General features: G+C 49.1%; 1 protein-coding gene across 3 annotated transcripts in view; it reads left to right on the forward strand.

Moving 5' to 3' along the window:
- Nucleotides 1–13527, forward strand: part of LOC147666481 (E3 ubiquitin-protein ligase TRIM39-like) — a 160538-nt gene that overhangs the window by 117403 nt on the left and 29608 nt on the right. For all 3 annotated transcript variants that reach the window (XM_086949057.1, XM_086949056.1, XM_086949058.1), the window contains exon 4: nucleotides 12447–12469. In XM_086949057.1, the coding sequence (XP_086805183.1) occupies nucleotides 12447–12469 (23 nt within the window). The remainder of the gene's footprint in view (nucleotides 1–12446; nucleotides 12470–13527) is intronic.

Below are 13527 nucleotides of genomic sequence, written 5' to 3' on the forward strand. Positions count from 1 at the left end.
ATTCAACCGGACCCTGAAAGGCATGATTATGGGTCTTGAAGAACCAATGAGGCGGAAATGGGACGTCCTCTTGCCATGCCTGTTGTTTGCTTACCGTGAGGTGCCGCAGAAGTCTCTAGGGTTCAGCCCCTTTGAGCTCTTATACGGTCACCCGGTAAGAGGACCTCTGAGTCTGGTCAAGGAAGGCTGGGAGCAATCTCCCAGGAAACCTCCCCAGGATGTATACAGCTACATGCTGGCCTTTCGGAACCAGACTCGGCGCTTCAGAGAACTTGCTCAGGCAAATCTGGAGGCCAGCCAGGAGGAGATGAAGCGATGGTACGACCGGAATGCCACTCTGGTAGAGCTTCAGCCTGGTCAGGAAGTGTGGGTCATGTCCCCTGTGGAACCTTGTGCGCTCAAGGACAGGTGGACTGGACCGTTTAAGGTTGTGGAGAAGAAGAGCGATGTCACCTACTTGGTGGACTTGAAATCTCCCAGGAACCCCTTGCGGGTCCTGCATGTCAACCGTTTGAAGCCCCACTTAGAAAGGTCCGAAGTGGGCATGCTCCTAGCTACAGATGATGGAATGGAGGAGGAGAGTGAGCCTCTTCCTGACCTCCTGTGTGCTAAAGAGCAAGACGGGTCGGTGGATGGTGTGGTCCTCTGACACACTGACCCTGGAGCAGAAACAGGATTGTCACCAACTGTTGGGGCAATTCCCGGATCTGTTTTCCTTGGTTCCGGGTGTCACGCATTGGTGTGTCCATGACGTTGACACCGGAGACAGCCCTCCTGTGAAGCACAAGGCTTACAGGGTGACTGACAAGGTCCGAGCGTACATTAAGGAGGAGGTCTCCAAAATGTTCGCGTTAGGGGTGATTGAGTCCTCTAGCAGTCCTTGGGCCAGCCCAGTGGTCTTGGTCCCGAAGGCTGCAGCGCCTGGTGCTTCACCGGAACTCCGGTTCTGCGTGGACTACCGAGGACTCAATTCGGTCACGAAGACTGACGCGCACCCCATCCCCAGAGCCGATGAGCTCATCGATCGGTTGGGGGCTGCCCGGTACCTTAGTACGTTCGATTTAACGTCTGGGTACTGGCAGATCGCCTTGACTGAGGGGGCAAAGGAGAGGTCAGCATTCTCCACACCAGATGGGCTATACCAGTTCCGGGTAATGCCCTTTGGGATGAAGAATGCCCCTGCCACCTTCCAGAGGTTGGTCAACCAGGTCTTGGCTGGACTGGAGGAATTCAGTGCCGCCTACCTGGACGACATCGTAGTGTTCAGCGCCAGCTGGGAGGAACACTTGCGCCACCTCCAGGAAGTGTTGTTGGCCCTGCGCGGAGCAGGCCTCACAATCAAAGCCAGTAAGTGCCAGATTGGGCAGGGTTCTGTGGTGTACTTGGGGCACCAAGTAGGGAGCGGTAAGGTGGCCCCCCTGCAACCCAAGATTGATACCATCCTGGCTTGGGCACCGCCCAAAACCCAAACGCAGGTGAGAGCCTTCTTAGGACTCACGGGTTATTACAGGAGGTTTGTCAAGGATTACAGCAACATTGTGCACCCCTTGACTTCGCTGACTTCCAGGAAGCAGCCACGAAACGTGATCTGGACTGATGCCTGTCAAACGACCTTTGACACCCTGAAAACTGCAATGTGCACAGCACCTATACTCCAAGCACCCGACTTTTCGAAAGAATTCATTGTTCAGACGGACGCTTCAGAGCATGGCGTGGGGGCTGTTCTAGCTCAGGTGGATGAAGAGGGCCGAGACTTACCTGTAGCCTTCATCAGTAGGAGGTTACTTCCCAGGGAAACGAGGTGGAGTGCGATAGAGAGAGAAGCATTTGCTGTGGTCTGGAGGCTGAAGAAGCTAAGACCCTACCTGTTTGGGACTCACTTCCGGGTTCAGACAGACCACAGGCCCCTCAGATGGTTGATGCAGATGAGGGGTGAGAATCCGAAACTGTTGAGGTGGTCCATTTCTCTACAGGGGATGGACTTTACGGTGGAACACCGCCCTGGTACAGATCACGCCAATGCTGATGGTCTGTCCAGATTTTTCCGCCTTAGTGATGAGGACTCCCTAGGTCAAGGGTAGTTCTCCCCACATTTCAGCTGGAGGGGACACGTGTTAGACCTGACATCATTGGCTTGAGTCTCTCCTCCATTTTTTCTGTTTGCCTCTACTGTTTTACGATGTTTTGCTGGTATATGCTTTGGGCGCCGTGTCACTGCTGATCAGTGCCATAGCGCAAGTGCTCCCTATGTTAAATTGATGTATCTATTGTATCCATGTTTGGCTTATTTGGTTTACTGTCAGTCCCTAGTCTAGTGCACCAGGAGTGCCGGGGCTGGTAAATACAAATGCCGCTCGTGGGCTTGCAGCACGTGTTGTGCCACCCACAGGAGCGGCCTCGTAAAAGAATGTCTACGGGTCGGTCATTGCGAGACCCACGTGCAGTCTTGTACTGTCACGCCGGCTGCGCAGGTATACCTACTTGCCAGCCCCTCCAACCTTCCCTTAACTTCATGTTAGTCACCCCTATGGTAGGCCCGTGGGCAGGGTGCATTGTAAGTGTAAGGTAGGACACGCCTGACCAAGTTGGCATGTCCTGATAGTGAAGTGCTGCCATCTTCGTGCTTCACTATTGCGAGGTAGCCTGCTCTCCATTGCTTAGAATGGGCCGCCGGGATTATTAATGCTATGATCCTAGCTGGCTCGGAGAGTACGGTGCAATGTCGAGTTTGGTATCCCTGAACTCGGGGTTTAATTACGCATCCGGTGGTGTGGATGGTTTTTGGACTCTGGGTTCGAAAATAGTACTTTTAGAAAGTGTCTATTTTCTTGTCTAACCATATCTGGTCTCTGCTGGTCTTGCGTGTGTGTGACAGGAGCTGGGTGGCTCCAAGAGGTCTGGATGAGTCAGTGTGGGATGAGTGGGACATTTACGTTGAGAGTAGGGGGAGAGTAGTTGTTGATAGCCTGCCTTGCCAATGCTGGCTCCACCTCCTGCCAAGCGACTGATGGCTCTGTGCCTGCCATGGACGATCCTAGCCCCACCTCCTGCCAGGAGGGCGATAGCTCTGCTCCTGCCAGTATCAATGCTGGCTCCACCTCCTGCGGGGCGTCTGAGGACCCGGCCCGGCTCAATGAATAGGCCAGGTGCTACTGCCTCGCTCCACCCACCGCAGACCCAGGATGTTGGGAAACCCCCGGCATAGACAAAGGGATCAAAGACGAAAAGGGGTATAAGAGAAGGACCCCTGAACTAGGAAATCAGATCACTTCTGACAAGGAACCCTGTAACCAAGGACAAGAGGCCTGCTGATCTAAAGGACTGCCTACCCCTTCTGCCAGTGTGCTGTTGTTGGGGGGAATCCTGCAGCGCTTCTTTATTTTTGCCAAGGAACCAGGAGAGAGGAACTGTGTGTGTACTCTCACGCTTGCTAAGAAAATCTCCAAGGACTGGAAGAGTGCCAGTCTCCTGCTGAAGTCACAGGGCTAAAGGACTTCATCTGCTAAAAGTGCTATTTGCTGGAAGTGTGAATCCAGCACCTCTGAAAGGACCAGCCATCCCGACGACCGGACGCTGGGCCCGACCGACGCCAGCAGCAACGCCAGTGAGTGGGAGTACGGCTCTAACTCCAGAGGACCTTGTGTCTGCCCCGCTGCTGATCGCATCAACCGTGTGCCCTTCGACGCCGTGAGCGCTGCTCACTCTGTGCAACCGCATCATCGACGACGCCTGCTGAGGCCTGATCGACACCGAAGACGCGACGCCGGATTGCCCGACGCCGCCGATCATCGTGTGCTTCATTTTCCTAAGGTACTGTGTTGTTGGGGGTCCGTGTGACTCCAGGCCCGACGTAGCGCTCCTCGCGGTCGACGCCACACCTGTGGATTATCTTTGCCTCGACGTTGTGTAGCTCCCGTGTGAGTTACCCTGTTGCTAAGAACTGTGTTTCCAAGAAGAAGATTTGCTTGATACTAAAAGACTTTTGTGCTAAAGAAGAAACTACCTTTGAACTATCCTTTTTCCTTCCCGAACGTATTTATTCCGATTGTGTACAGTTTTGCCGTTATTTGGTCTTGTGCTAAGCCTTATATAAAAATACTTATTTTTATAATACTACGGTGTCGTGTCCATTTGTAGCGTGTTCACTGTGTTACTGTATGTGGTCATAATTGCTTAACGCACAGCCTCCGAGATAAGCCTGTTCTGCTCTGCCAAGCTACCGAGGGGGTGAGCAGGGGTTATCAAAGGGTGTGATCCCCTTGCCCTGACTAGAAAAGGAGTGTCCCTATTTGTCAGAAGTGCATACCTCTGCCAACTAGAGACAGCCGGTTCTAACACACCCCCTGTTTAATATGTTTAAAAAGTGATTGATAAGGGGGAAGCGCCACCACCTGACAGCAATCTTGCAAATAGGGATTTATCCACTTCCATACGGTGCCACCAACACCCAAGTCCGCCAGCCTTGTCAGCAGGGTGTGGTGGTTGACCGTATCGAAAGCGAGCGACAAATCCAACAGGACAAGGACTGTAGACTGACCACTATCTGCTCTCATACGGATCTCATACAGTGCAGTCTCTGTATCATGGCCCATCTAAAGCCAAACTGTTTCTCCTCAAGCAAGAAGAAATACTCTAAGAAGGAACTTAAGATCTTACTAACATGACGCTCCAGAAATTTCACCAGGAAACGAAGGAGAGAAATTGGCCTATAATTACTCAAAACCGCTGGGTTTGCTGATGGCTTCTTCATCAGAGGCAGGACCACAGCCTTCTTCCAGCTGGGAGGTACTAGTCTTTCAGTGAATGATTACAGAGTAATGTCATGTTTGGCACCAATGAAATGGGTATTTGGAGGGGCACTGCAGGTTAGTATCGGTTTCTTGAAGAAGATAAAGGAAATTAACACGTATTTGTGTGCACTCGTGGGTCGTGTTTCCGTCAAAACACGATTCTCATGTGGTTAGCAGTGTATGCATCGTGATGCGAATACATCCCCAGGTGAGGCACTCCGGTAAAGTTCAATCAATGATTCAAAACGTTGTGTCAAGTTGTGGATATTTATTCACAGTTCATGGTAATCAGTTCATTGATATTGTTGTCATATCAATCATGTTGATGTAATGAGTTCAAATAACAAAAATGAAAGGGGAACACCTCCGATGCATTTCGGGCGGGTAGCCCTTTGTCAAGGAGCGCTGAAAGGGAGACAAGATGCCGTGAGGATGAGGGTAATGGGTCAAGGGTGTTAATGATAATTTTTAAGTGCCGATCAATGGTGAAAACAAGAAGACGCTGGGAATTAGTGAAGGAGAGTGGGGGGTGAACAGGACGGGGTAGCGTCAGCGCGTGACGAGGTTAAAAGGAAGTGCAGGTGTGGGTTCGGAGTGCCGCCAGCGCGTGCAACACTTGCTCTAACTTACTTCTGAATGCGGGTAGTGAGACTCACTACTCCGGAACTGGATAAGCTGTGCGCCTAAGCGGTTTGTGGTCGTGGGAGAACTAAAAAGCTAACGGGTAGACATGGGGGTGGAAACCGTACTAGGTGAAGGGAAAACAAAGGTATTACATGGGGGCCATCTTGGAACGGTACAGCAAAAGGTAAACGGAAAGTATAGGGGGAAGCGGGAAAGAACAATGCATGTCAGATGAAATACAATAAAGTGCATTAAATATAAATGATTCAAAGGTAACAACTATACTCAATGCGATCATTGAGACCATAAGGTTTTAGTGTCTGGAGACGATATATCCATTCAAGTTCCCTTTTGAGTAGAAATTTGCGGATGTTAATGCCTTCTTTCTTGACTACTGTTTCTAGGACAATGTATTGGAGTTGTGCAATGGTATGACGAGCTTCAACAAAGTGCATAGCAACATTGGATTTCTCATATTTCAAACGTATGTTAGACTTATGCTCATTTAAGCGTGTTTTGATTTTCTGTTCTGTCTTGCCGACATAATTTACCACATGGGCATTTTAAGGCATAAATCAAGTTCGAGGTGTCACATGAGGCGTTAACTTGAAGCTTGATGGCGTTGCCTTTCATAGGATGTCTGACAATGTTCCCTTTGATGATACTATTGCAGTGACTGCAATTCAAACATGGTTGAGTACCTTTGTATTGAACGAGAATGGATGTAGGTTTGGAAAGCATTTCTTGAATGTTCTTGCTCCTCTATTTGCATACTCACGCTTAAATGAGCATAAGTCTAACATACGTTTGAAATATGAGAAATCCAATGTTGCTATGCACTTTGTTGAAGCTCGTCATACCATTGCACAACTCCAATACATTGTCCTAGAAACAGTAGTCAAGAAAGAAGGCATCGACATCCGCAAATTTCTCCTCAAAAGGGAACTTGAATGGATATATCGTCTCCAGACACTAAAACCTTATGGTCTCAATGATCGCATTGAGTATAGTTGTTACCTTTGAATCATTTATATTTAATGCACTTTATTGTATTTCATCTGACATGCATTGTTCTTTCCCGCTTCCCCCTATACTTTCCGTTTACCTTTTGCTGTACCGTTCCAAGATGGCCCCCATGTAATACCTTTGTTTTCCCTTCACCTAGTCCGTTTTCCACCCCCATGTCTACCCGTTAGCTTTTTAGTTCTCCCACGACCACAAACCGCTTAAGCGCACAGCTTATCCAGTTCCGGAGTAGTGAGTGTCACTACCCGCATTCAGAAGTAAGTTAGAGGAAGCGTTGCACGCGCTGGCGGCACCCCGAACCCACACCTGCACTTCCTTTTAACCTCGTCACGCGCTGACGCTACCCCGTCCTGTTCACCCCCCACTCTCCTTCACTAATTCCCAGCGTCTTCTTGTTTTCACCATTGATCGGCACTTAAAAATTATCATTAACACCCTTGACCCATTACCCTCATCCTCACGGCATCTTGTCTCCCTTTCAGCGCTCCTTGACAAAGGGCTACCCGCCCGAAATGCATCGGAGGTGTTCCCCTTTCATTTTTGTTATTTGAACTCATTACATCAACGTCAACATGATTGATATGACAACAATATCAATGAACTGATTACCATGAACTGTGAATAAATATCCACAACTTGACACAACGTTTTGAATGATTGATTGAACTTCACCGGAGTGCCTCACCTGGGGATGTATTCGCATCACGATGCATACACTGCTAACCACATGTTTGGCACCAACTCATCCATCCATTTTTTCAGCTGTTTAGGCGGAAGAGGTTCTAATGGGGATTTCAGACGTTGTGGACAAAGCGATTGTTAACAAGATTTCCTCTGTAATTGGCTCAAAGGATTCAATCCTACAGTGGGTGCTCTCACCACTCCCAAGCCTCGACATTTCCAAAGCATCTCCATTAGACAAAGAAGCAGCAGTCATGGTGGTACCTGGAAGGTGAACCTTCCACCTCAGAGAAGAATTGCCAATGTCCTCTAAGGTCTTGCTGACTTTCTTTTCAAAGAAGACCGCAAGATCATCACACGACTGCTGCATGGGAATAATATTATGTTTTAAGCACTGCGGATTAGATAAGCCCCCGAAGACCTCAAAGGCCTTCTTTGCGCTATTAGCGGCCGTTAAAATAGAATCTGTGTAAAAGCCGCTTCTGCTGTGTGTATCTCCTGTTTATGCTTCTTCAATGTTGTTTGTCTTCTTCCATGTAAGACCAATATCATTTCCTTTCTAATTGTCTGCACTTTAGTTTTGTTGCTTTTAGTGGCTCATTATACCATGGGGTAGATAGATGGTTACAGGGTGTTATCTTAATAATGGAACTATTTTATCCAAGGTCTCTGTAATCTCTTCATTAAACTTTCTACAACTAGTTTCAATTGAATCGTTGGGATCAAGACTGTTAGAAAAGTCAAAGACATGCCCCCCAGAGTACTTTGTGAGATTATTCCTAGCCCTCCCCTAAAGATGTCCTACCTGAATTATGTCAGCCCATTCATTTCATAATTTATTCTTCAAACTGAGACAATTCAAAGCAAAGCCCAATTTTATTTTACATAGAACCTAATTTAAAGACTGAGGCTGTTCCAGTTCAAGTGTCACCAATTCTCCCAGAGTATTAAGAGCCTCCTGTTGTGAACGAAAACACCCTGGTATAGGAGACAGTAGTGCATTTTTTTGAGTACGTGTTCTACTCAGTTCTAGTTTTGCAGCTTGTATGGATAAACGTTTTCTAACAGAAACAAGAGACTTAAAGGTCTTATCCTGTGCTTTATACGAGATACTTGTTTATTTACAGGTGTACATTTAATTCCAAAAGTATTTTGGCGTGGTATACTTTGAGTATGGATACTAGTTGTTTCTCTGGTATATCACCAAATATTTCTAGGAATGCAGGAGTTTTAGCAGGTATGCCGCCTGATCTCAGGAACGAGAGGCTATAATGCATGACGCATTCAGATTATATCAGTCTGTACTCCATCTGCCCTCACTCAGAATTTAAAAGTTCTGCTGTCTTGAGGGCCCTTTTGGGATATGCCACTAACAATCTCCTGAGGCGGAAAGCCGGGAGCGCTGCTAATTTTGCCTATTTTTAAAATTTTACTGTGTTATTTTGTGTGTTCACTCACCGACATCTTACTAGGATCCTTGCCTGTCTTGAGACCCCCAGAGAGCCGATTTGGACGCTGTCTCGGGGAATCTTCCCTCGCTGCCGCCATCTACAGCGAGCGAGTTAGCTCCGCCCTCTTTACCGGCCACGCCCCCTTCCACCTGGTTAAAAGGGCGCGCTGATCACTAGCGCGTCCCACTAACAATCTCCTGAGGCGGAAAGCCGGGAGCGCTGCTAATTTTGCCTATTTTTAAAATTTTACTGTGTTATTTTGTGTGTTCACTCACCGGCATCTTACTAGGATCCTTGCCTGTCTTGAGACCCCCAGACAGCCGATTTGGACGCTGTCTCGGGGAATCCTCCCTCGCTGCCGCCATCTACAGCGAGCGAGTTAGCTCCGCCCACTTTACCGGCCACGCCCCCTTCCTTTTCCCCTCCTCCCTCTGATCACCATATAAAAGTATGTGCATGGGCCGGAGGCGCAGCGGACGGGCGCAGCGGGCGCGCCGAAGGCGCGCCTAAGGCAAGCCTGTCTGCGCCCGTCCGCGACTGTCCGGAGCTAGGGGCGCGTCATTCTGCCCAACCTACCATCTACTCCCCCGCTCAACTACGCTGCCTCCGGGGACCATGGTCCTTACCAGCCTCCACCTGTTCTCGCATTTCGTCTCTTGGTCTGTCTCCGGCTGCTCCCCTTGACATCCCCCCTCCCCTAGTCGCCCCCCTCCACTCTTCTAATGTTCTCCCTGCTACCTCCAAAACCCTCTCGGCATACTACCTAAACACCCGGTCTGCAGTAGCCCATGCGCACAAACTCTCGGTACTGCTAGACCTTTATGCCCCTGATCTTCTCTTTTTAACGGAAACTTGGTTCTGTGATGACTCCCTCCCTGCTCTACTGGCCACTTTACCAGCCCCATATTACGCCCTTCGCGCAGATCGCCTAACTGGCAGAGCTGGGGGCGGCGTGGCGGTCATCGCCCGTACCCACCTTCCCTTCCAAACTCTGTCTCTGCCAGACATCGCCACCACCGAGTATCTGGCTATCCGCACCACTTCCATCACGCCCCCTCTTACCTGCATACTTACCTATCGTACCCCTCAATCCCCTTTATTGTTTCTCCCTGACTTTTTGGAAGTTCTGGCCACGATCACCGTTAACAACTCCTCCATTTTACTCCTGGGTGATTTCAATTTCTGGCCCTCCGACCCAGCAGAATGTCCATCTTCAAAAGAATTTTCAGAGACTCTTCAATCTCTCAACTTTACATCTCATATCCACTCTCCTACCCATATCAAAGGTCACATCCTAGACGAGATCTGGTCCCTGAACTGTCCCGTAGAGTCCCTTTCCATCTAGCCTTGCACATGGTCTGACCACCACCTGATCTCATTTGCCCTTCCCATTCACCCTCCGGTCAAGCCCCCTCTCCCCAAAAACATCTGGGTCCGCGCTTGGGGACGAGTTGATCCGGAAAATCTTTCCTCCCTACTCACCTCTTCCCTCCCCTCCTTACAAGGTCTATCCACCCTTTCCCAGGTCAAGGCCATTGAACAGTGGCTCTCCTCAGGCTGCGACTCCATTGCCCCTCTAAAACGGGTCACCTCTAAGCGTGAGAAGGACGCCAATCAGTGGTTTAACGAAGATCTCAAGGCCACCAAACTAGCGGTACGTCGTGCGGAGCGGGCCTGGAGGAGAAACTATTGCCCCTCACTGCGATTGGAGTTCATTAACATCCTGACCCAATACAAAAAGGATATCTTGGAGGCCAAAACTAACTATTTCTCCTCCAAAATCCTCGCAGCAGAGAACCAGTCAAAGGAAATTTTTTCGATCGTGCATAATCTGGCGTTTTCGGACAGAACATCTTTAAAGCCCGCCCCTTCCAAAGAACTCTGTCACTCCCTCAATAACTATTTCATTCAGAAAATAGCTACCATCAAGGCCAATATCCCTCCCCCCAACTTTTGTTGATCCCCAGTGTCCCCCTCCCAAGGGACAACTCACCACCCTCCCCCCTCTGACTAAGGAATCTTTGACTTCTATAATACCCCTTGTCAAATCCGGCTCCCCATTAGATCCCTGCCCTGCTCATATTCTTTGTCATATCTTCACCACCTGTCCAGACCCCCCCCCCTTCACCTTCTCAATAGCTCTCTTTCCCAAGGTGTGGTACCTAATCCACTCAAATCAGCGGTAATTGTACCCATCTTGAAAAAGCCGGGCGCGGACCCCTCAATCCCCGCCAATTTTCGCCCCATCTCCCTCCTGCCATTTCTGGCAAAGGTGCTCGAGCGCCATGTCACCTGCGCTCTGAGCTCTTTTGTGGAGAAGCACGGAGCTCTTGCCCCCCGCCAGGCCGGGTTCCGCCCGCACACTCTACGGAGTCCGTAGTCCTCTCGGTCCTTGACAACCTCAGGGAGGGAATGGATACCAACCAGCCCCAGGCCTTGGTCCTCCTCGATCTCTCAGCCGCTTTTGACACGGTGTATCATACCATCTTGCTTTCCCGTGTCAAGGCGGCGGGGATCGGGGGCACCGCACTGGTCTGGTTATCCTCCTTCCTGAGGGACCGCACCCATGCAGTCCGCCTGGGTGATTTCACGGCGGACGTTCGGAAAGTTCAGTGCGGGGTCCCCCAAGGCTCTTCCCTTTCCCCTCTTTTGTTTAATCTTTATATCGCCCCTCTTATTTTCTCACTGCAAAGAATGGAGGTCGCCGTGTTTAATTATGCGGATGACCTCCAGCTTGTCTTCAATCTGTCTTCTTCCCCCTCTTCTGTTCTTAACTTCCAATCTATTATGATCCATATCCGGGACTGGATGAACCACAACCATCTGAAACTCAACCCAGACAAGACCGAGCTGGTGTTGACGGGTGGTTCATCCAGCCCCTGGTCTTCTTTATTTTGGCCCCACTCTCTCGGCCCCCCACCTATCCCCTCTACCTCAGTCAAAACATTAGGCATTAAACTTAATTCTCAACTCACCCTTCACTCCCAGGTTAGCTCTGTGGTTTCTTCGTCCTTCCTTTCACTGCGCACTATACGCAGAGTGTCCCGTTTTTTTTCCTTTACTGCCCTCAAACTGATCACCTTGGCCATGGTCGTCTCCCGCCTGGATTACGGCAACGCCCTATATGCAGGTATACCTGCATATAGCTTACGGCGTCTGCAACAGATCCAAAACCAGGCGGCGCGCCTGGTGTTCAAACTCCCGAAGTCCCACCACACCACTCCCCTTCTAAAGTCTCTACATTGGCTCCCTGTTCGTGCCCGTGTCCAGTTTAAGCTTGCCTCCATCACCTTTCAAGCACGACTGGGCACGGCACCGGCTTTCATCTCATCCGAGATCACCCCCTACGTTCCCACCAGGGAACTACGTTCATCTACCCAGTCCCTTCTTACAATCCCACGGTTCCGGAGAAAGAAATGGGGAGGTTCAAAATTTGCGACCCTTGCCCCTCTCCTCTGGAACTCCCTGCCCCTTGAGCTCAGAGCCTTAACCCTGTATCCGCAATTCAGGAAGCAGCTCAAGGCTCACCTGTTCACGAAGTCCTTCAATTAACCCACTAGCAGTTTGTTTTTTCCTTTATCCAGCTCTGGCCCTTTTGCTCAGATCTTTGTTAGTTGTAGCGCCAAGAAGCCGCTGGTGTATGTGCGCTTTATAAATAATTTTAAATTCAAATTTAAATTCATACAAGCTGTGCTGTGTCATGTAACCCTATTCAGAATATCACAGACTGTCTGTTATGAGGTGTGAGGTCGGCCCCCTTGTGTCTCCTTAGATGAGATCCTTGCATTAACCTGAATTGCACAACTAATACCTAAACGTCTGCGAGAATTTAAAAACTGGTTGAGGAAACTCATGTCCTTCTTTTGTTTTGCAGGATGTAAGAAGCACCTTGGACAGGTAAGGTTGGTTTATTGTCCTCCTCTCAGTGTGTAAGGAGCAGGTCTGGCTGCAGGGTGGAAATGTCAGTACTGAGCTCACACAGATCCACTCTGATGCCAGAGCAATACCACCGCATACAATTATTATATGCAGATCACGTCATAACTACTCTCCTACCTTACAAACAGTGTTGAGGCCCCCTGGGTTGTTCTCAAAACATCCGCAGTCTTTAAAAACTCCTTTTCATTTTAAGAATCATTAATTGAGTTTTCAAAAAATGACTTTGAAACTCCACAAACGCCCAGTCTTATGAAAATACCCCCTCACTCCAGGGAAACTCTTGTGTCCAGGAAAAGCCCCTTTGTCCACAGAAACGACCTCAAGTTTACCACAATCACAGAGAACTCAAAACCTCCTTCAGTACTTTCCGGCGCCACTGCCAATCCTCAAATGTCCCTCTAGTGCTTTGAAACATCATTGGAAATGTCTAAAACCCACACCCTCCCCTAACCCTGCCTCATCCTTTATTAGAACATTGGAATGTGGGGCGCTCCATTGAAAACAATGGAGTGCTCCGGGCTTATAATGGCTGGTATAAGCCTGGAGCTCCAACATTCCAATGTTTCTTTGTTCACAGCTCTGGCTGTGAACAAAGGCTTCAGGGAGCCTGAGGGGATTCCAATGGCAGAATGTTCTAATAGCCTTATAGCCCTTCGTAGCTGGGCTATACCGGCTATTAAAGTCCATCTCCCTTTAACGCTGGAGAGGGCCTTTAATAGCCGGTATAGCCCTCTACGGCAGGCTATACGGCTATAGTAAGGAGCTTGGGTACAGCCGTAGATGGCTACATCCCTAGTTTCATACCCTAGTTTAAGGAACATACATAACGTATGACTGGTGTCTATCTGACTGCAAGTTGCCGCAGTACCCAAAGTTAAATTACCAATAGAAATAAGTGGGCACAATTGGCAAAGTTTTTCAATGTAATTAGCAGCTATATGAAAGCAACTAATACCGAGATAATGACCGGTATAGTAGAGAGACGCAAACTACAGTGTTTCAAACTGAGGCAAAGT

Source organism: Lissotriton vulgaris, unplaced genomic scaffold (genome assembly GCF_964263255.1).
Source record: "Lissotriton vulgaris unplaced genomic scaffold, aLisVul1.2 SCAFFOLD_1036, whole genome shotgun sequence".
Lineage (NCBI taxonomy): Eukaryota > Metazoa > Chordata > Amphibia > Caudata > Salamandridae > Lissotriton > Lissotriton vulgaris.